This window comes from Uloborus diversus, chromosome 1 (assembly GCF_026930045.1).
Source record: "Uloborus diversus isolate 005 chromosome 1, Udiv.v.3.1, whole genome shotgun sequence".
NCBI lineage: Eukaryota > Metazoa > Arthropoda > Arachnida > Araneae > Uloboridae > Uloborus > Uloborus diversus.
Genome location: NC_072731.1, coordinates 23,978,034 through 24,001,657, shown reverse-complemented (window position 1 = coordinate 24,001,657; position 23,624 = coordinate 23,978,034). Strand labels below are relative to the sequence as shown.

Sequence of the window (23,624 nt, the reverse complement as noted above, 5' to 3'; positions counted from 1 at the left end):
TATGTTGGCGACTGGCAAGTAACCCTGTGATATCGTCAACAGATGCCTGCTTAAGTATAAAACTAGCAACCAGCACTAAATTTAGTATTGTATAGTATACATGTGTGTAAATTTATTGTGGTGTAGTTTCACTTAGTATTTTGTTCTACATAACAGGGATATGAAATTTGCAGAAATTTTACCAACAAAAAGAATTTATTTAACTTTCCAACACTATACTCTGCATAGACGATAGAAGATAATAAAAATTGAATTGCAAGGTGAACTGAAAGTTTTTACACCTAAATGATTGAAATAAATAATTTAATATAAATGCATTTTTACTTTCATACCTATCATTGGATCCTGGATTTTAAAGATGTAAAAATTTCTCATATGAGTTCATTACAAAGGAGATCTTAAAGACGTAAAAAACGTTTTCAAACGAATTCTTATCGTTCAACAAGAATTTTAATATTTAAATTGTTTTTTACCCCTTAATTTAAATAGAATTCGAACAAAATACACTCTAAAAATATTTAAAAGATGCAAATATCATGAAAAATAAGACCTTCAAACTACGCATAGCACGTTTTATAATATTCTTCACACGTTCAGTGTCATCTTCAAAATACCACTTTTAATAGATATAGCTGGATAATATGAATCGAAATTTTAGAGTTTCAAATTAAAAAGTAAAAAGGTTAGTTTTACTTCTATTGCTCATAATTATTCTCGTTAACTCCGAGATAATTAGTGCCGGTATCTTTGCTTTATGCAACAGAAGTAGCGGCTGTGACTTAAATGTCGATGCAAATTGTTGGTAGGTTAGTGTCAAATAGTTGGCAGGTTGGTGAGAAATTCTTTGTTGGCCAATCTAAAAACATATTAAACATTTGATAAGCTCAAAAACATTACCGAAAATTCCATGTTAACTTCAGTGGAAAGTAGAAAGATCAGTTGTCACATTTAGGGCACTGATGTCAGTTTTTTTGTGGGGGGGGGGATTCCTGTGCACAGCTGGTGCACATGTATGCAGCGTACGCAGCACTGGATTATATCCTCTACTTGACCCTTCGATATCTTAATAAGGACACCGGAGTAATAATACATCTTATCACGGTCTTTTTTAGCTACAGTCTACTTTTCCAGGGTTATCAAATTACCGGGAAAAATAGTGGTACACAGCGACAGTTTTGTTTTTGGTTTGTCAACTACATAAATAATGGTGTTTAAAATAATTAACTATATTTTATATGCCAGATAATTACGAGGAACTTTGAAGATACGAAGTTTACTGTGAAGCAAATTCAGGCATTTTAACTCTTTTTTAAAAACGGTTGCTACCCGTTTGCCTTTGATAACAAACTGTTTATTGATAACGTTGTATCATCAGTTTAGCTTTTTGATGACGATAAAATCACGATCCATAGATAACTATCATACATTGAAAAGTTTGACCTTGTTGGTCCACATGGTCTTATTTGTTGCACGCACCCCATGTATTCTAATGCAGCGAACTTTAAACTTCCACATGTTGTCATACGTCTCAATTCTTCGGAGTAATTCTCTTAATCCTATAATATTATTTAAAGGAAGAAAACTTATTTTATCTGAAGTAAGTGCATTTAAGCACATTTTAATCTCGCATTTTCCCTGAATATTAGCGTTATAATATCGTTGAAATCAGTTTAATAAATGCTCACATTTTAAACTATCGAGTTAATTGATGTCAGAAACAACTGGTTTCAAAAAGCTTCAGTTTTTTTTTTTAATCCCAGTAACTTTTAAATGTGTCAACTACCTCAAAATTTTAATTTTCCATGAAATGTCAAAAACAGAAGCAAACCTAGTCATTTATTAATTTACCGTCTTTTAGTTTCATGACGAGCAATATGCAAATTATTTCATAACCTCTTTTGATGTTTTTCTCGTTACTCAATCTTTTGGTTTTAAGAAGATCTGTTGTTTTAGTCTTAGTCTTAAAGTCCCGTTAAAAGTAATCTGAAATATTGTTATTTCTCAGTTCAAACACAGTATATTTTACTTAAAACTAAATATGTACAAGATGAAAAGAAAGACTAAACAAAATATTATCTTCGTTAAAAATACATTCTTATTATAAACATGGACGATTACTTGTCTCATATTTTTTCATGCATTATTTTCCCCACAAGAAACCGACACTGAAAAACTATTAGGGTATTAAAGATTTCTTTATCTCTAAGCATAAATTGAGCTTTAAGCATTTCAATTAAGTATAAGATAATTAGGTAAGAAGAAGCTTACGATTTTAATTAACTGCAACGTAAAGTAAGGATCTAAAAGATAAACACCGAACAATTAAGGAATGAAGCTTAAAGTAAGTTATTTTTCTTCGAAACCTTATCTATGCTGAAAATCGAATGATTGTTAGGTGAAGCAATTCAGTTTCATTTTTCTCATTTTCCTGTCACTATTACTTTATTACCAGTTGCTAGGTTATCATAACTTTATGGTATGCTCTTTGTTTACTTTTTTGCATATAAAATGTTTTCTGTGTGATTATGTTTCTTTTCAAAGTGTTTTCATACTTAAACATAATCTGTATTTTTAAAAAGTTTCTCTTAAATTAGGAGGTACTTTTTCGCTATAAGCAATTTCCGTCCCTAGGTTCTTTCTACGTTTTAAAATATTTTTGCCAGGACAGCGCTTGAAATGTGTGCAATTCGGCAATCTTTGCAAAATAAAAAGTAAGATCCTTTGTAAACCGAAATAAGTGTCCGCAATTTTCATTTTGCAAAATTTTTACGCCTATTGACGCTTTCAATTTATAATTTCAGCACAAAGCTATTATTTTTATATTTTAAATTCTTTATCTATTTTCATATCTTCAGAAGACATTTAATTTGTGATGTCCTTTTTTTTAAAGGTAAAATATAAAAAAAAATTAAAAAAATAACATTTGTTATGCTATGTACGTATTTGAGTGATAATAATTTTTCGTCAAACCCCATTCTGCCCACATCTTTTATCCTGTATTTTTTTTAATCAATGTGATCTACTCTTGCAAAAAGGTTTCCGACCCATATCCCACAGTAAATATAGTCTGGTTCCTTGACTGCCCGGAAGTCAAGTTCACAAGCCAGCCTCCTTGACTGGCTTGTGAACTTGATTTTCGATCAACTGAGGTTTAAACAGTTTTATGCATTAAAGTATTGGTGAGGGGAGCTGGTTTGCGTAAATAAGGATTATTGGCGTTCTTCCAATCGAAGAATTTCTCCTCTTTCAACTGAAACATATATGAACTCGTCCAAAGTCAAGCATCAAATTAGCCCCACTACACTATAGAAGCTGTAAGTTTTATGTTTGAAATTATACACAAAAGCGATGTTTCCCATCCCTAAGTGGTTTTTCTCAGATGTTCTTGGCTTTTGCAATTAATTTTTAACATGAAATAAAGTGAAGTTCTATTTTTTTTTTTTTTTTTTAAACGATAACTTTTTATGGAAGGGTAAACCGATTTGTGACATAACGCGTAACGGCGCAACTCCCGTCTGGCATTATTTTCGTTCGCTCATACGACAGAAGCGCGCATTCTCGGGGAAATTCTGTTTCTTTACTCTTTGGGTCAGCTTTAACCGTTTAGTGATAGTGGAAAAAGTAAAGAAACTAACAGAAGATGGATGATCCTCGCAACATAACGCAATCTCCTAACGAAAGGTGTATTTAACAATACAATATAATGTCAATAACATTGTGAACAATTATCTCATAAAAAACAACCCTGTTGTAAAAATGTCCCCGCCAAGAAAACCTTTAACTTTTCCGCACAAAAAAGAAGGCCTTCATTCTAAACCCAAAAACCCTCAGCCTTAAAAAGTTATGATATCTAGTTTGCCTGCCAAGTATCTGCCAAACTATCATCCTTCCTGTTCTCCTCTTTTATCACACCAACTTCCGTTGGAACCTCCTCCTGCCTTCAACTCTTCAGAAATATGGATAGATCTTTAAATTGTTTATCCTGTTTGGAGAGAAGCTTTTCAAAGTGAAGTGGTTGCTTGGTGAGCAGAATAACAGCTTATGTTGTCTTCGCAAAGCTACACTATCCAGAGACTGTAATTCGTCTTTGTTTAGGGCTTAATCAACAGCGAAGGGCCGTAATTGTGCTAAAGAGGGAGCACTCAATAAGGAAGTCGAATACACTTTCACACTGGTAGTTAAAAATGTTTTTCACAGCAGTATGAAGTCTTCATTCGTGAAACGTGTAGTGATTCTGAAAACCTTTTTCGCATATACATTTGTTTTTCACAGGAAACTGAGGCTAATCCGCGAAATCAGCGAAGCTGCCCGGAAAGAATCTGAGACGTTTCGGAATTTTCTTAAAGTGTACTGAATGCTAAAAAACAAAAATCTCTCTCTCCCGCTCCCAGACATCAAGATACTGCAAGGTTCCAATGCACATTTTCTCCTCAATAATTTCGCTCACGATTAGAATTAGAGTGTCTGAACAGTACTAACGATGCAGTGAATAATGCATGCGATTAAAGAGAGTAAATAACTTCATTAGAAGTGTCTGAATCATAAAATTGGGAGCCGGACGCTGGTGATGCAAGCGCCTGGGAGAATACTGGCATACGAAGCGATTCGTTAACAATTATGCTAATTTCCGAAGTGAAGCACTGGTCGAACGAATTGGATAAAGTTCCAAGAAAGTAATTAATACAGTAGGGAATTAATTATGTGACTTAATTAGAATGGTTGGGATAATCAATTGTTCGGAAAAACAATACAGTAAGTTGAGAGGTCCATCCATTTTAAAATTCCGTATTCATATTTTGATAATGTTGTTAATGATACTGGTATAAAACTGAAGAAAGCCTTCCTAAAGTAGAATACAACCATCTAGAGTTAATAAATAATAATTATAACAAACCATTTGAGATGAATTATTTGTTTAAAAATATCCTGCTGCTTAAGGTAACTCTAAACGGTATGAGAAATGATATTAAAAGTAAATTGATTTAAAAAAAGAAGTGCAACTTCGAACCAGAATGTTTTTTAAATGCTTAGAAACATTCTATTTTTTATTTTGCAATGCTACAATACTTTTATAACTTTTTGATTGAATATAATGTTACAAGTTAAGAATTGATAAGAGTCCAACAACTTCGAATCAGCATAGCTTTCACACAGCAGCTTTAGGATTACAAAAGTGTTGCCAGGTAATTTTGTAAAATCCAAAGTAGAAAACGGTTATTCTAACCTTTTGCCAGCAGAGCTCACCATTGAATCTTCTACAGTTTCTTTTGACGATAAATATACTGTACAACCTTATTTATCAGAATTGGGACCAAGTCAATTTCAGAAATCGAAAGATTACGGGCAATATATAAAACATATCCTTACATTAAGATATTAAATGATCGTTACAAATAAAAAACCATATTTTGTTTCGATATCACATAAAATTGTATATATGAGACAGAATTAAACGAAGAGTGTGTCCACTGCGTATTTCAGAGAAGATATCCGTAATTATGCTTGTATTTAGCTGTAAATCAGATTTACGTTTATCATCTAATAATTAATACTTCAAACATTTTATGAAACTCTTCTTTAAAAACTACTCTTATTCAGTTCATTGCTTATTACGTCAGCAAAACAGTTTATTCCTTTGTATATTAACTTAACCCACAATGGGTTAAGTTGATACGTTTCGAAAAAAAATTTGAAAATTTTTTTTCATGTGCAAAAAATAATTTTAACTAAGGTTTCGAAATCATTATTTGATAGAAACTTAATAAGAGCATTGACAATTTTTTTTTTGGTTCGTGACATTAGTAAAAAAATTAGAAAGCTCAAAAAGTAAAAAGTACTATATCAACTATACCCAATCTCCACTAATGTTTGGCATAAGCAACTCTTTGTTAGTGAAAAAAGCATGATATCATACAAGATGACATAACTGAACCAGCACCTGTGTATCATAAGGGCAACATATGGACCAAATTTTGTTTGATTCGGCCAGTTTTTTTCTGGGGAATAGCAGGCTCGCATAACTCAAGAAACGTCCCATTGCTCCACCCCCTTGGAGGAATTCGCGTCAAAAGCCAAAGGGCACAAATTCACATAGGGGCACATATGTGTATCAAATTTTGTTCGATTTCATGCGGTAGTTTTTACTGTAGAGTGGCCACAAAAAACGGTCACACACACACAGACATTTTCCAAAAATGGACGTAATGGGCTCAGTACACCTCAAAACGTTCGAATCCGTCAAAATTCGAAATTCGAAAATTTGCACGAATCCAATACTTTGTTCTATATATTAGATATAAAAGAAAGTAAAAAGATGGAATTTCATATTTGCTTAATACATTCTGTTAATGTTTGATAACTCTAATAAGTTTTTACTTTGTTTTTATAAAACTTGGTTTCGATATAACCCGGTACACATTCCTTGATTTACATTATTTCTAAGTCTCGTATATGGTTTCGATATAACACGAAACACGGTTTCCATACAACACGATATACACGATATAATTCCATACACACATATTGACACGATTTTTGCTATGTACATGATTAATTTGTGTAAAAAATAAGTTAAAAAGTTATTTTTAAAATGTCTAGTATAACACGGTTTTGATACTACAAGGAACGAATTAACCGTGCTATACGAGGGACGCCTGTAATTGCAAAAAATTATATTTTTAGTTGCCTAAATAGTGAACTTTACCATTAAATCCGATGGTTACAGAAAATTTTCACTTGCAAAAAATCTAAATTTATTAGTTTCTAAAACGGGAAAACTAAGTACAAATGAAGATGCAAATGCTACGGCTAATTAAACAACACTTATGGAAACTTATACCAAATGTATTTGAAAGAGCACAGATAATCTATAAGTACGTCGTTAAAGGAAATTGCCAAAAAATATTTATGCAGAAAAAAAATCTATTCGGATTAAAAACCATGGTTCATTTACCATTCAAACTCTAAAATATAAAGGCAGGAAATAAATAAATAAACAAATAATAAATTCCGTCAAGGATAGTTAACTGATAACCCATAAAACACGGAGAAATTATTTTATTTACAGCAAATTAATATAAAATGAAACTAATTTCCGAAAAACGTTAAAAGTGAAGGAAGGGAATAATTAGCGATTTAAATTAATGATAAACTGTTAATTGGAGTTTCTATTAATAATAATGAGACTTACCGCAGACAAACAAGCAAAACTAAACAAACTTCTACATCTTTATCGATTTTTCGCCGTTTCGGGGTGCCAGTCGGGGCTCAGCATCACAATCTCCAGGATTTTAAAGAATTTCTTGGAATAAATGTCGCGTAAAAAGTTAAACTGCATTATCAGTTACAAATCTAGAGGCAGTGGGCCCGCTTAAAATAAAATTCCGTTTCGCTTAGCAGGAAGCGGTTTTCAGCAAAATTCTGGAGCTGTGAAGAAGGGGAAAGAGGGGATTAAGTATACTCTCGCTAAAATATCGATTTGCAGAAAATTAGGTAGTTGAATATAATTTAATTCTGCGGATCGGAGTAATTTTTTATGCAAATGTCTCTGGAAGTGGAAAATTGTAAGACTGAAAGTGGGAGAAGGAATAACATTTTTCCTAATGATTCACAGTTGTGATATTTTCTCAAATACTCGTATGTTCATGAAGAAAAAAAAAGGGGGGGGGGGTGGATTGAGTTTGTTGATGCAAGGGTAACAGTTGGCTACAAGAACAAACGCAATGAATACAGTTCCAAGAAAACATACCTAAAACTATGTGGAAGTTTTTGCTCCAGTTTTAGCTTTTGTGCACTGCTATAGCTTGACTACGGATAGAGATGGTGGATGAACTGGAAGCGGAAACAGAACACTTCATTTTGTTATAGGTAGAAATTGCGAGAACGCCCTGAGTAGTAAGAATTTTACTGCTCGTCACGTTCTCGATGATTCTACCTATTACAGAATGAACTGGTCCGCTTCCGCTTCCAGTTCTTCCGCCATCTCTCCATGGTCAAGTTTTAATAGCAAGCAGCAATTTCTTCAAGATATCATATTTATTTACTTTTCAAAACAAGTTTTAAATGAGGAAGAAGTGCTAAAAAGTTTTAAACCAGACACAAAAATATTGATCAGAAGATAAAAGAAGTATTGTTTTCTGAGAAGATTACTGATATAGTTGTTCTAATAAATATATAATAAATATAATGTATCAAGATAAGATTTCCAAGTACGCCAAGTTTGGTCTCATTAGTCAAGATATTTTCCTCTGTATTCAAGTTAAGTTAAAATGCTAGCAATATATTCATGACTCATTATTTTAAAATAAAAGGCGTTTATTTACATATGTACACGTATATAGTATTTAACATCTTTATAGAGGTAATTCAGTCACGTTAAGGGTGACTGCCATCAAGATACAGCATCGATTGATTCAAGAGTCAAGTGAACTAAACCGGCATTCAGCCTATTTAAAGGGCGCATACCACGTCGTTAGATCACGTGATGAATTTACATTAAAATACTTCAACTTCAAGTTTAACTGAAACGAGAAAAAATACATGCAAATTATAAATGCAAATAAAATATTTACCACGTTCATCATTGTGTGTGTGAGTGATTGGTATTCCAGAGCAGGTAAAGGATGTGAAGAGGCAGTCAAAGACAAAATTTTTGCTGCAAAAAGTCTTCTGAAAAGCTTTGCAGAATTCCTGAAATGTCTTCAAGTTATAAAAGTAATTTTTCAAAAGTTCTGCTCAATTTCTGCCATTTTCATCAAATCTTCTTAATATATAAAAATGGAGTTTGGTAAATTTGTTCCCTAAGATCTCAGAAACTACCCGACAGATTTGGCTGAAACTTTCACCGTTTATTCGGTTTGGTACTGGGAAGGTTTATAGACCAGTTCGAAAAAAATCCGATTGATAGTTCCCTTTTTATTCCAATTTTAGTCCCAATTTTCGCATAGATGCCCCAATATGGGGGTGGAAAAAACGTGCACATATTAACATTATATGTCCATCGAAAGCGCCAATTTTTCTGCTGAAGATAGCATCTGTTCGAAGTTTCTAAGTTGTATAAAAAACGAGTTATGAGCTTTTTTGTTCCCTGTTCGATGGCTTTCATCAACCCAAGTCATTATTTAATGTGTCATCTCAACTCCCAAGCATTGTTGTATTGTTGAATATTTTTGCGTTTCATCTGACTTTTTGAGGCTTTTCTCAAGTCAAATCTTAAAGTAACGTTTTTCCACATGATTAGCTAAAAATAAATGGATTTGGCTGATTATTTTACTTTTAAACGGAACTTATGTAGTTAGTGGTTTATTATTATTATTTATGCTGATTCGACACTTGTGTACTGATGAAACGTACAGTACGCGAAACACCAAAACACATACCCAAGATCACATTAATTACAATTCTTTAAAGAAAGAAACAGCTTTATTCTTACTAGGTGGCATGGTTAAGATGCAGCATTATAACACAAATACAATTGCAAGAATAGTGCTTTTAAAAGAATTTAAAACTACTCCTTGATCAAATACTAACTCTAAAATTAACCCCCAATAAAAGTTAAAATACATTAGTTATTACACGGCCAGAGTTTCCGCCTATACATATTTACAAAAGCACCAAGCCCAAATAACTCTCTGCTTAAAATTAACTAATATGAAATTTGCATTTTACACACATTAAAATAACATTAGCCTGTAACAACATAATACCACAATTTGCACAGATTAAAGAGTTATCATGTAATACATTAAAACATTACTTCACAGGGGTTGAATTCTACGACGAGGCATCAAACACTAAAAATCTCACACGCTGTACAAAAGGCACCAATTCGACCTTGCTTCAAAGATCTAGCGTAGGCTGAATGATTTGAGGATTCGCCCGCTGCCGGTAGCTCCGAACTCCAATTCCTGCTATTCATTTTCACGGGCCACAAGACTTATAATTTTCAACCATCCGATGCGTTCATTAGCTCCCAGGTCTGGTTCATGGGGCCTCCATTTCCGACACAGCGATGAATTTAGTCTGGCAGAAGACTCTGATAGATTCTTGGTTCACTTATGTGATGCCGAGACTTCACATCTTAGCGAGGAACATTTATCTGCATTTAACCTTGCAAAGGGCCATCCCCACATTCACCATTTTAACGAAACTCGAGAGGCTGTTTCAGCCACGCACGCAAGGCGAGATGATATGCGTAAAAAAGGAAACTTTAGCTCTTTCGTACTGCCTTATATCCATTGCGTCATTTCCAACTGTTGCCACTACGCTTTTGGGCAGTACACTTGCTCACTGTATCCAACCAACCAGCAGAAATATCGCCAGAATTTTTTCAGAAAGATTTCAGTAGCTGATGCATTTGGCAGTTTTTTCCACTGTCGCAGTTTTTGAGCCCAAAGACTACGTAATAATGTTTCTCAGCTTCAGAACTTCATATTTCGGAAATTCTTCAAATTTGTATATGCTTAAATGTCGTGCTTTTGTTTCTAATTGGATATTATTTTGTTCTTTATACTTATTGCTATTTTAGTGTAATGAGTAAGGAAAAAGCTCGATTTTTAATCACGTCAAAAAGGGTTGTTTTAAATTCTTTCGCTTAAAACAGAAAACAAGGGCAAGTAACGATTGTTTCTCATAATTATTACTGACCCAGGCAACGCCGGGTATTTTTGCTAGTTAGAAATAAATTTAAAGTTTCCGCAAATGACGCTTATTCTGCTCAAAAGTCGACCTTTTCGCACGAAAAAAGAATATAATGCTTGTACAAAATCCCTAATACTTTAATCTTTCGTAGCATCATATCCTTACAATATAAATAATTCATTAGATGATAATAATATAGAGCTATTATATAGTGGTCACTAATTAACCTGTTTTTGTAAAAAAAATCATTCGGTTAAAGGTTCGGTCATCAGGATAGGTAGGAAAAATTGGGGATACTTCCTTTCCACTTAATTTTTCAATTTTTCTGTCTGCTGCAAATAATCAGTGTTTTTAATTTTTTTTTGCTTGAACAATGATATTTTTTTCCCTATCTGACAATATTTTTCTTAGTTGAAATCAAACAGATAGTTTTTTGGTAAAATAATTTTTTTCAGTATTTTTGTAAAAGGATCATGTATCCCCACATCAAGGTATATATGTTCCCCTCATGGGGGATACTTGATCCCGCTGAGAAAATACATAGACATTTCATTAGATCAGCAGTTTACCTATGGATTTTAGCTTTTTACATAATGTATTTAAAAATATCAATATTTCTAATTTTCTTAATTAGGTAGATGATAATAATGTGAACTTAAAAATAACATTGTTTTAAATTCCGCAATTTGTAAAAAAAAAATGTGCACAACTTTAATAAACGTATGATGCTTTTGATCAGTTACTAATTTTCCGATACTGTTGTGAACGATATATTTTATAAGTAAAACTAATAGTTTTTTAAAAGTAGCGTAATGACTAATATTAAAACGACTAACAAAAAAAATTATGATGATAAGTACAAAAATCAACTTATTTGCTTCTTATCTTGTCATAATAAAATTAAGAGTTTTATCAATTGAACTGATTTAAAAAAAGGGAGAATACAAATGTGTGTAATTATCAGTATACTTATAAAAAAGAAATGAAAGCCTAGTATTTGTTTTCAAAACCTGAAAAGTCAAATGCAAACTATTTGTTTGTTGTAGTTCTTAACTGGTTTTGGTAGTTCTGTTGTAATTGTTGAAGTTCAGCTCAACCTAACTGGCTGTGGCAACTTAACGCATTCATTCTCATCTGCTACACTTTTGTCAGTTGTTCAGCAAAAATAAATTCATTAAGATTACTTTTTCTCCTTAAAAAAAAGTTATTTCAAACTCTGGAAATCCAACTTTGCATCCTATTTGACCTACATAATGGGCAACTCTCTTTTTCGTTGTAAATCTAACACTATAACAAAATTTTTTTTCTCTCTCTCATTCAAGCAAGGATTTGCTATCTATTTCAACTTGTTCAAGCTCATTTGGCTGATCAAAACATAATTCATCAGTAGAGTTAGTTTATGTTTAGATGTTTGTGGTGTTATGTGCACTGCAAAAAAAAAACTGTTGTTTTTACAGTATAATACAGGCAGCTGAGGTTCCAAAAAAAAAAAAAAAAAACTAAAATTTACCATTCTAAACTGTAAAATTTTCAGCAATATACTACCTTATAACAGAATTTTACTGTGAAATTTACAGTGATAAACTGTAAAATTAGTAGTAATATAATGTATTTTAATGGAATTGCCCTGTGACTAGTGGATTGCACTACCGGTATACCGGTATACTGAATACCGGTATTTCGAGAAATTTTGCAATTTCGTAATACCGGTATTTGCTGAGGTAAAATACCGGTATTTTCAGTATTAGCTAAAAATAATAAATAATGTCAATGAAAAACTTTTAAACATTTTTCTTTTTCCATGATACAGAACCAAAATCAATCTATTTGGCTTCAAAAGCACGTACTAATAGAATATCATGAAACAAAAGTACCGAAAAGATTTCAAAATGATATTTTCGTTACTAAATTGGTGAGATAACCGCATTTTTGTGCACCATGTTTTTATATTTTCTATTTCCCTGATCACTCACTTTCCCTTTTGTGGAAATTTATTTCGAGTGTAATTTTGAATGCATTTGTCCTATGAACAATTTATTCCAACCATCAATTGCAGTAATGCTCTTACATTATGCTATTTTCTTTAAATGTTTGTCTCAACTCTACTGAATTTTGGCAAAAAAACCCTTTTCTTATTAGTAAAACAAATAGTGATTTTGTTGTCACCGGTATTGATTGTTGTCACATCTCGATATATTTAGAAATTATACAGTGCATCGAAAGTTTGCGTAGAGGTTAAGCGTAATCATTTGTAAAATATTCTAATGTTTACATAATTATAGTTCTAAAGGAATTTGAAAAGAACGCGAAAACGAATAAGAGAAACCAACAATAACGTCATAATAGTAAGTTTAAATTTAAAAAACAATAATTTCAGGCGAGTGAAACTGATATTTCTGCGGCCCATGAATACGGTACAACCATCTAGTTTTATCAAAGTGAATTTTGTGAGACAGTTGATATTTACAAGGCAGTGGTGGAAGGTTATATGAACAGCAGCACAACATCACGAGATTTGCCGGTTTTTCTTGTTCATCTGCTTTTAATAAGGTTTTAGGTCTAAAAATAAAGAACTTTTGCACATTTTGAAAAGAAAAAGCGAATTTCGTCCATCCTTTTCTCAACCTATCTGTTACTGGGTACCATCAGGGTTTCCGGTGTCTGTTACTGGGGGTAGGACCTTTTTTCGAAACTGAGCGAATAAACGTAAAATCTAATTCAGAGGATCCAGAAGCAGCCAAACGTTAGATGAGATGTAGTATCACGAGAGAAAATAGTTTTAAAAGGCTAAATACACTAAAAGGCGCAGAAAATTGAGTTAACTTGATGATGAGAGCGATGTCTTAAGCATGTATGTTACTGGTGCCTTTACCCTATATCTTCTGCAATAAAGTTAAATACGAACATTTTCACTATTTATTCGACTTCCAGAGCAATTGATGCGTGTAATTAAGAATGAACGTCAGGTTGGAGAAGCGCACAGTTTAGGGTAGGGAGCAATATCGTGCAAAATACACGATATGGGGCGAAGCAAGTTTCTTTTTCTTCAAAAAATAAAGAAAGGAGACGTAAAAATGAAGTTGAAAATGGTTTTATACGCGTCTGTTGCATCCAGTCCTTTTCAAATGAGTAGGTTCGGGGGCAAAAATGCTTCAAATCAGCTCTTATAAACTGTGCAGGTTTTGGAAAAAATACTGTAATTTGTTCGAAGTACAAATAAATGATTTGTAAAATGCAAACGGTATTTCCCAATGTTTTTATTATTGTTTTATTTTTTTTGAAACGCCATAATAGGATACATGCCGTGCAAACAAACCTTTTCCATATTTTTTTTGAGAAGTAAAACTTAAAAGTAAAATTCTTGATTGAAGCCTTTAAATTTAAGCGATCCAAATCCCAGAGCTCTAAATTTCATGTATTGCTATTTTTTTCTGAATCATATTAGTTTTAAGTGACAAAACAAACGGCATTTTATATTCGATGATTATATCCTACCCATTTCGGAGATTGACAAAAATGGGAGATGCCTACCGGGTTATCAAACAAGAAGACCCTTAATAAGGACTTGTGCGTGTTTAGGGGAGGGGTGTACGTGGTCTATCCACTGGTGTAAAATCTACTCAGAGAAAAATCACATTATCGGGTAACGTGATGTGGTCACACTTTTAAGTAGATAATTTATTTTTAGTTTGTGCTTGCGTGCATTTCATTAAAATCATATATTAGTAGGGGAGACCGGGGCAGGTTTTCACGCTTTTTTTTAAAATTATTTTTTATTTATTTACCTAAGTTTGAAAAAAATGTACTACACCATTCAGAGAAACCTTGACTACAACGTGGAATTACTTACATCAATTAATTAAGCTTTGTTTTACAGAAAAATAGTTTTAAGTGTCGTTATGTCACGTGCGAAAATGTGCCCCGTGACCGGGGAAAGTTTTCGCATACCTCATTAATAGACAGGGGAAAGTTTTCGCATGCCCTTATATCAATATAATTTAGGAAATCAAACAAAATATTTTCAAGGTAGGTTATTTATTGATTTTCAGTAAATATACATTTAAAAAAACTCATCACCAACTTGGCTACTTAATAATTTTAATGCATGTAGGACTGTTAAAAACACTAAACGTCATCGTCACTTTCACAATTAATGCATACAAAGAACATAGGGTTTCCTATCATGCAAGACTCATGGGTCCATCTTTTGTAACGAGTGCACTTTACCCATATCTCTTTAGCCTTAGATTTACTGTACAATTCTAAGCAGTAAATGCAAGCACAGTCTTTCTCCTCTGCATCACTTGATTCTTCATTTTCTTCGGGCATGTTAGGTTTTCCAATTTGTCTCTTAAATAAACTCTTTTTGACATTTTTCTTACCTTTCTTTTCATTCTCATTTTTCATTTGTTTTCTCTGCTTAGCTTGTTGCTGCTCTAGTCTAAGCTGCTCTTTGACCGGTGTGTCGGTCAAAATGGCCGACTTTCTCTTCTTTCTTCCTTTGCTGATCTGTTTTCTCGGACCCGCTTTTTCCAGAGGTCTCACTTCTTCGATCTTGATGGTCCAGGAGTCGCACTAATGAGGCAGGAGCACAGAACTGTCTGGGAGTTTCAGTTACCTTTTCAGAGGTTAACTTTCTACAATAATTTGCCAAAGTCCTGACGCATAATCCGAACTCTGCCGCTACACTTTTCATACTTCTTCCTTCTCTTACTTTGTTGACAGCTTCTGCCATAGTCTCTATGGTGTACTTGCCTCTTTCAGACTTCTTTTTGTAGTGTCGTACCATGACAAATTTGAAAACCCAACACACAGATCAATATCAAGTCATAATAATCAAGTCATTCTGTGAACGTATCAGTTTAATGTTGTTTTTATAAACACTTAGGCCTATTTTGTTTTAACATGTATCTCTCATGAATGATTGAAATTGTGATTTATTTTTTGTCTGTTTTTTGTTTAAAAATATAAGTTGTCAAATAAAAAGCTTACCTTTTCATGTCTATTTAACTATTTATGCTTCATTTAAGAGTAAATAATATAATAAACATCGATAAATAGTAGCGATCGAAGGGGGCGGGGAGTATTTTCGATGCGACGGGGCACGTTGTCGATGCGAAAATATGCCCCGCTTGGTGTTCGAAAACATGCCCCGTCGCCATGTTTTTCCTTGAACTTCACGCAGACGGTCAAAAAAAGAATTTTATGGACAAACTATCACATCACTGGTAGCTCCTAAATATGCTCTTTCGAAATATTACAGCAGACAAAACTTAACTTAAGACGTATATGTTTGTTTTTAGTTTAAATGAGGTCATCAAAATTTACTTACCTGTATAAAAACAAGTGAAACTGACGTTACGCAGCGATGTGAACAGTCATCCAACTGAAACTCTCGTAGTTGTCGTCTAGTGGCGCTGCCTTTCAAATAGTCTGGTTGGTGCTTCGCTCTACTGGCTCGCTAACGAGTTAAAGGCAAATCGAAAACGTGCCCCGCGCGAAAACCTGCCCCGGTCTCCCCTATTTGAACACCCTATTATTAAGTACATAACTCGTTCGGCTAAAAACATATTGCGTAAGTACTTATTCTGCACCGCGGAGAAAACGTCATTTTTTCCTCTCAGCAACTGGTAATGGGGCTGTTTCCTTCAGTCAAAAATACTACTTTTTGTCACTGAAATTGATAGAATAAGCAATAAAAAAAAATGACATGGACTCAGAAAATACTTTCATTTTCCCGACAGTTATTTTTTAATTATTTTTTTTTTTAAATATCCGATTCTTTAAACAAGGCGTGGTCTGTATGACGTCACAAATGATGCACTATGGCGCATCTTTCTACTACGTTTCCACGTTATGATAATCAAGCAGCGAATTAAAATTGTGCTCTACGCTAGCTATCAACCATATCGTTACCAAGAGATCAAAGATACGAATTAAATATTTTGGACCGTGAATGGCAGCACTGAATGGCATTTAGTCATTTGTGATGTCATCGGCAGAAGCGTTAAATGATGAAAGAACACCGATTGAAGTAATTTTTTTGAAATATTAAACTTAGAGAAATTATTTAAAAAATGGTCAGATTCTATGTTTTTAAGCATGCTCTTTCAGAAAAAAATACTTTTAAAGTTTTGGAAACGACCCCATTATTGGTGCTTAGAAACTGACTTTTGAAAAACTTACGATATTAAAATTGAAACTGATATTGAAAAAATACTGTCTTGAAGTTATTTTCAATTAATATTCAACTATTCAAATACTTTTTATAAACCACACAATAGTGCAATCTTGATAATGTGTTTGGGAATAAACTTTTTTTGAATTTTATGTTTGCGCTAAAGGGCATATTTACGTTTTTGTGCTGCATTAATAAACTGTTTTATGAAAGTTTTCAAAGATAGTTAAATTCTGTCTTTGACATTCTTTTGTGATTATATCCCTGAGGATACTGTTAAATAATTTTTACTTCATTTATAAAAAGACAGAAACTCTTCTTGACTTTATGAAAATTAATCAATTAAAATTATTTTTATAAAATATTTTAATGAAATCTTGAGCGTTTTGAGTAATTTTATTTGCAAAGCATATTGTAACAAACTTTTTGCATCGAAGAACTGGGAATTCTCAATTCATGGTTTTTGTTTATTTGTTAAAATTTCATTACACAGAAGTATTCAATTAAGAATTTAATTTTTTTTTCGTACTTGATTTGTTTTTACCTTAAAACGATATCATATCCTTTTGTGATAAAAATCAAGTGCATCATTGAGCTTCTAGAGATATGAAACTAATACAGTGGTGGTCAGAATGATGAGGACAGCAGAAAAATTGCACAGAAAAAATATTTCCGAAATAATTTAATGAAATTTATACCAAAAATGCCTTTTTATGCTAAAAATCATTGCAGAATGAAGAATACAAAAAGTGAATGTTTAGCCATGATTTAATTTAAAAAATCCCATTGTTAAAACTTTACAAAATTATAAGGACAACGAGCGTCTCAAAACCCTAATAATTAATAATATCTCCTTCTTTTTCAGTCACTTTTATCAGTCTTGAAGTTATGGAAGATGAAGAACGTTCTTGGAAATTTTTATCCTGGCGTTTTCGATGGAGAAAATTAGTTCTTGCTTTTTTCAATATTGAATGCCATTTTTTCATACTTCGGGTGCAAGAATGCCTCACTAAGTTTCCATTAAACTTAGATCGAGCCTTTGTCCAGCCTGTACAGTAATTTCACGAAATAAACACCAAGCAATGATTTTGAGGTTTTAGAAGCATGTCACTAGGCATTACCCTGCTGGAACAAATTGTTTTAACTCGTAATTAACGGTGTTTTTGGTTAAAAACACAAAAAATGTTGGTATAGTTTCGTCCGTAGCAAAACTTTCTCAGACCATTACTGAGCCTCCAATTTTTTCTTCACAGAGATTGTACCAGAAGAAGCAAAAACCATCTAGCTCATTCTAATTAAAGTTTTTCTCTTTGGAAAACACAGAAACTTTTGATTTTTCTGCATCAGATAAAATTTGTGTCAATGTTCTAAGGTGTTTAGAACGTGGATTATGATATTGTTTTTAACTTACTTCACGCTGAAATGTAGATCAGCCTTCAATTGGAAATTTATTGTTAATCACGGTCATTTTTGAACAATGCTTTTATCAAAATGTATCTCAACTTTAAATTGATTTCTTGATTTCAGGAACATCATCAATGGCGGTACGCTGGAAACGGAAGGAGGCCAAATTCTCGACAAGTTGGTCCACCAGCAGACGGTGCCAGTCGGAGTACCAGACAAGTGAGTTCTCTTTTGGTGGAAAATGATGCGGGATAATTACGGTATCAAAAAACGCCATCAGATGAGCCCATTACATTGTCGATGAACAATTTCTAAAGAACAGCTTCTGTTATTTCAACGAAGAGTTACACCAGAAACATCTGATTTTTTTTTAATTGAACTTCTTCATTACTTCTAGTTTTCCCGAGAGAAAACTTCTAGGAGTAATGAGAACTGTAGTGAGACATATGAAACAGTGAGAAGCAAAGGGATGCAAGTGGACTTTTTTCAGTTTCGAGTAAAACGCGTTTAAATTTCCGGTCTTAGATTTTCATTGAAAAGTTTTTCTAAAAAAGCACTGTGTAGCAGCACCTACGAAGGCTGCTAGTACTATCTCTTGCCCCAAGACAGAGGAGAGGTACACCTACCATTTTTACCGGTCATCTCCAAATTTTAAAATTTTGCCACTTGCATCCCTTTGCTTCTCACCGCCTCATATGTGTCCCATTGATAGGGGAAGGTGGCCCAAAGCGGATAGGCCTTCGTATGCTCCCCCTCCCCCCATGCTGTGTTAGCGGCGATGAATACGTATGTCGTGTTTACCCGAACACCCCCGAGTTATTATCATTCCCAGCGAAGCAGCAGTGAAGTGGCATGGCGCAACCAGGCTTAAGATAAAAAAATGATACATTTAAAAAAAATGAAGTTTTGTAACTTGTGATAAGTCGAAGACCCACTTTTTTTTTTTTAAATTGTCAATAATATTAACTTATTCTGACACTATCCACCTATAATGTACGATGGTCATTCGTTTTTGTTTCAAATTATTAATTTAAGGTTATAATTATTGAAATTAAAAACGTGCCTTTAGGCAAAGCGGGTATAGGATTTAATCGTTTATTTAAAATTTCTTGACTCGTGTGCTGACTTATATTTTCTCTTTCAATAGGATAAGTATACCTTAAAAAATTTTTTTTTTAGGATGGCAATTAATTAGTCTATTAGTTAACTCAGTTATTTCTTTATGTTTTATAAACAAATGTACTGACTTTAAATTGGATAAGTACAATTGTTTTATTTTTTGTTATATAATGGCAGGTAGCTAGTCAACTATTTTAACCATTTATAACTTCATATTTGATTGGCAAATGCACCAAACCACCATTAGTTAAGCTTACCCGCTTTGCGCTCCCTGGTACGGCAAAGCGAGTATTTCAAATGTGTGTAAAGTTTGATAATAAATACCTATTGGGTATAAAATAATACAAAAATAAAAGTTCAAGAACTTTTGGAAATAAAACCGAAATTGTTGCGATCAAAATCTAGATACTAGAACTTTTGAGCGTTCTTCGAAAATCTACCCGCTTTGGGTTACCCTCCCCTATGTCCTGGTAATAAAGGTTGAAAGTACAGGGGCAAGTTAGTCGTTTTAAATTAAACCTATCGCGTAGAGTCGGTCGAAACCGTCTTCGAGACATAAATATTCCTGTAAAGGCCCATCTCAAGATAGCTACGAGTTGCAATGGTTAAAAAGTTGCTATTTCAATGGGAGAATCAAAGTTGATAAAGCACAAAATGCTGCAATATCGTTTTTACACGCTTTGGAATTCCATGTGTCTGCTCGTCATCCCGTTCAACCAAAGACCCTACATTTAAACAGCCTGGTATACGTTAATAAAGTAGGTCATTTTTTTCAATGATGTTGAGATCTTAAAGATGTTGGAAATTAGAATTATGTTCTATCAACCCTTCGAGATTCAGTGACTTGCTTGAGGTCAAAATTTAGACTTTTCTTAAAAGCGATACTTTTTATGAGAGGGATTTGAAGTTCTGATCGGCACTTTTGTGTGCCAGAAAGTCGCACACGCGTTCTTCTCGCTTTCTTTCTTTCTCGCAGTCTATGGTTGTGTGTTCTGCGGTGAATACAACTGTAGGCTATTAAAGGAGAAGCCGTTGAGACCAGTGGTTGGAAAAACTACATTTTTTTAAATGTACAACTACTTTATTACAAATGTAGTTAACTACAATTCCAACTACTTTTTTTAAATGTAGTAACTACAAGCTACTTTCGAAATGTAGTCGCCACTTCGCTACTATTTAAAAAATAAATAAATAAAACGCATACGCACATACCGTTGATTGAACGAAAATATTCGGAAAGTTGCTGAGATTAATTTGATTTAAATTTTACATCGTCATATATAAAATCTATTAGATGACGAAAACATCTTTTAAACCGAGGAAAAAAAACTTTAAATTTCTAAATTGGAATTAATTTTATGGGAACTTATATTTTGTAGGATCTAATCAATTAACTTTGAACTTCAAGCTAGGGGGTCTGGATCTGGACACCATCCCTTTTCTCACGCTACTGATAAACTTTTTTTTCTTTGTAAACTCAATTCAAAAGTAGTTTCCAGAAATCGCTACAAACTACTATATTTTTGTATCGAACTACTCGTTACACTATTTTTTCAAAGTAGTGCGCTACACTACAAACTATTAAAAAATGAAAAAATGTAAATTACAGTAGCATCGCTACTTGCTACTTCCGACCATTGGCTGAGACACGTGTATATAACTAAAGCATTTCGAGTATTGTTTAGCGCTCTCACTGTTTATAATCTATTTTTTTCCATTAAAATATACAACTTTGTTATAAATTTGCCTGAAACGTCTTGGCCGGGACTCGATATGGGGTGCGATGGGTTTGAAGCTAAACGCTCTGCCGATTGAGCCAGTGCTGTTGTCTGTCAGCTTGCGCTGTGCGGCGGTATTAGTATGTGTACGAAAGCGAACATTTATCCTAAGAACGAAGAAGATGATTCACAGTGACACATAAGTATATAATTTTATTTAAATAAATTAATAATGATAAAAACAATCTATGTTAAAAATGATTGATGAATAATTAAAATATTTCTTTATAACACAAAATTTTCACTTCGATCGTATGTCCTTACATTACGACACACCCTGTTTTTTCTTGCAAATGGGGTCGTTTCTAAAATTGTGAAAGTATTTTTTTCTGAAAGACCATGCTTAAAAATATAGGATCTGACCATTTTTTAAATAATTTGTTCAAGTTCAATACTTTTAAAAAATTACTTAAATCAGTGATCTTTCATTGTTTACATTTCCGTCGTGTGACATCACAAATGATGAACTTCCATTCAGTGTTGCCATTCACGGAGAAAAATATTTAATTCGCATCTTTACTCACGTGTATTGGCAACGATATGGTTGATAGCAAGCGTAGAGCGCAATATTTAATTCGCTTCTTGATTATCATAACGTGGAAACGTGGTAGAAAGATGCGCCAAAGTGCATCATTTGTGACGTCATAAAGACCACGCCTTCTTTTCAAAATCGGACATTTTAAAAAATAAATTAATAAATAACTGTTGGGAAAATGAAAGTATTTTCTGGGTCCACGTTATTTTGTTACTCAGTGACTAAAAGTAGTAATTTTGACTGAAGGAAGCAACCCCATTGTGTTGAAACTACTGTCAGTTGGTAAAAGAAAAAAAATGGGATCCTTAAACGAAGCTGCCATGCCTCAAAGGGTAAATGTGCAACCTCGAGCGCTACGTTAAGTTAACTTTAGATTATCTAGCCAACATTGGAGAAAAATATTTTTCCTCTAAGCGATCATGGTGAAAAATAGTTTTAGCCATCCACGAAATAACCGAGGAAAGTCGCTTTTATATTTGTTATTTTTCCTTATATTTTCCTAAGATGCGTTTTTTTATGACTCATGAGGCGAAAAATGACAGGCTTGTGAATTACTTAGTGTCTCGATGCGTCATATAAATGGATCCTTGTTGAATCTGAAGGAAAGGAAATATTCTTTAAGTTCTTGCAGAAACTTTGCAGTAAGCAAATTTAAACTATTCCGAGGTATTTTGGGATGAAGGGTAAAAATTATCATTTTTATAAATTAGCAAAAAGCAATATTTGTTTCGACTTCAATACAATACTTATTTGTTTTAACCTAGATTGCGGCACTTAAAAATGCCCATGTTATTGACTGCCTTGTTGGTACGTATGAGGAAAGACTTCTTAGCTTTGGGGCAGAAAATATTCAGCAATTTTAGCAATATTGGTGAGAAAAATATTGAAAAATAAATTCAAATGAATTTAGTCACGAGCTCGTCGTTCTTATTTGAAGCTTTTTCTCTTGATTTCTAAATCAAAAAACAAATACATGGATAAGTTGTCTGTGTCTCTGGTTATCTGGCTCTCGGTATTTCTGGATCTCTGGATGTCTTACGCGCATAGTGCCTAGACCATTCGACCGAGTTTCATGAAATTTCGCACAAAATTAATTCGTTGCATAGGGGTGAGCACGATTTCGACAGATTTTCGTAGCGATTTTTTGAAAACTCAATTTTGTTCTTTTTCTATTCTAATTTTAAGAACTTTCTACGGAGCAAATTATCATAACATGGACGAGTAAATTGTCATAACGTGTACGAGCAAATTACCATAACGTAAACGAGCAAATTAACATAAAAAGGGCGAGCAAATTACCATACCAAATTGGCGAGAAATTCATCATCCATTATTTGTAAATATACAGACGAACCAAATGACCTATTAATTTTCTACTATGGGCAAAGCCGTGCGGGCACCACTAGTGTTGCATAATCTCATGAAATCCTTAAGTCTCGCACATTCCGTTGGTGGTGCTAAACGAGAAATAACTGCAGATTCCTCGTCTCAGGAAAATAAGAAATACTATGAAGAAGAAACAACTGTGAAAAGCATCAAGGAGGTAAAATATTTATTATTTTTGTTTTTTGTGTCCAGCAAACACAGGCAACATTTGAATTAAGCGATTTGGAATGGTCTTTATCAGTTTCTGATTCAAAATATATTTGTTTATGGAAGATTTCGCAGTACTGATTTTTAATTAAAAGAAGTACTGTGCTTTATATACATATCGCATCCCGGCAAGAAAAAGACGCAACTCAAAATTCAGGGAAAACGTACTAATTATTGATTCAAAAATCTAAATTCAATGCTCTTTCTTTCCCCAAAACTCGCACGAGGTTAGCTTGCATAACTGATTCGTGGTGGCGTAAAAATGATGTAACCAATTGTGACAGGTCATTAAAATTCCATAATTTAGGAGGAACATTTTCGAACTTTTAAGCATGCATTATTAATTCAGACGACAAAAACTAACCAGTAAACATCACAT

At 33.3% G+C, this 23,624-nt stretch overlaps 1 protein-coding gene across 1 annotated transcript in view; it reads left to right on the top strand.

Annotated features, from left to right (window-relative positions):
* LOC129234320 (golgin subfamily B member 1-like) overlaps positions 1–23,624 on the top strand; it is a 221,597-nt gene that overhangs the window by 75,398 nt on the left and 122,575 nt on the right. The window contains exon 3 of the mRNA XM_054868313.1: positions 18,344–18,439. Within this exon, the coding sequence (XP_054724288.1) occupies positions 18,344–18,439 (96 nt within the window). The remainder of the gene's footprint in view (positions 1–18,343; positions 18,440–23,624) is intronic.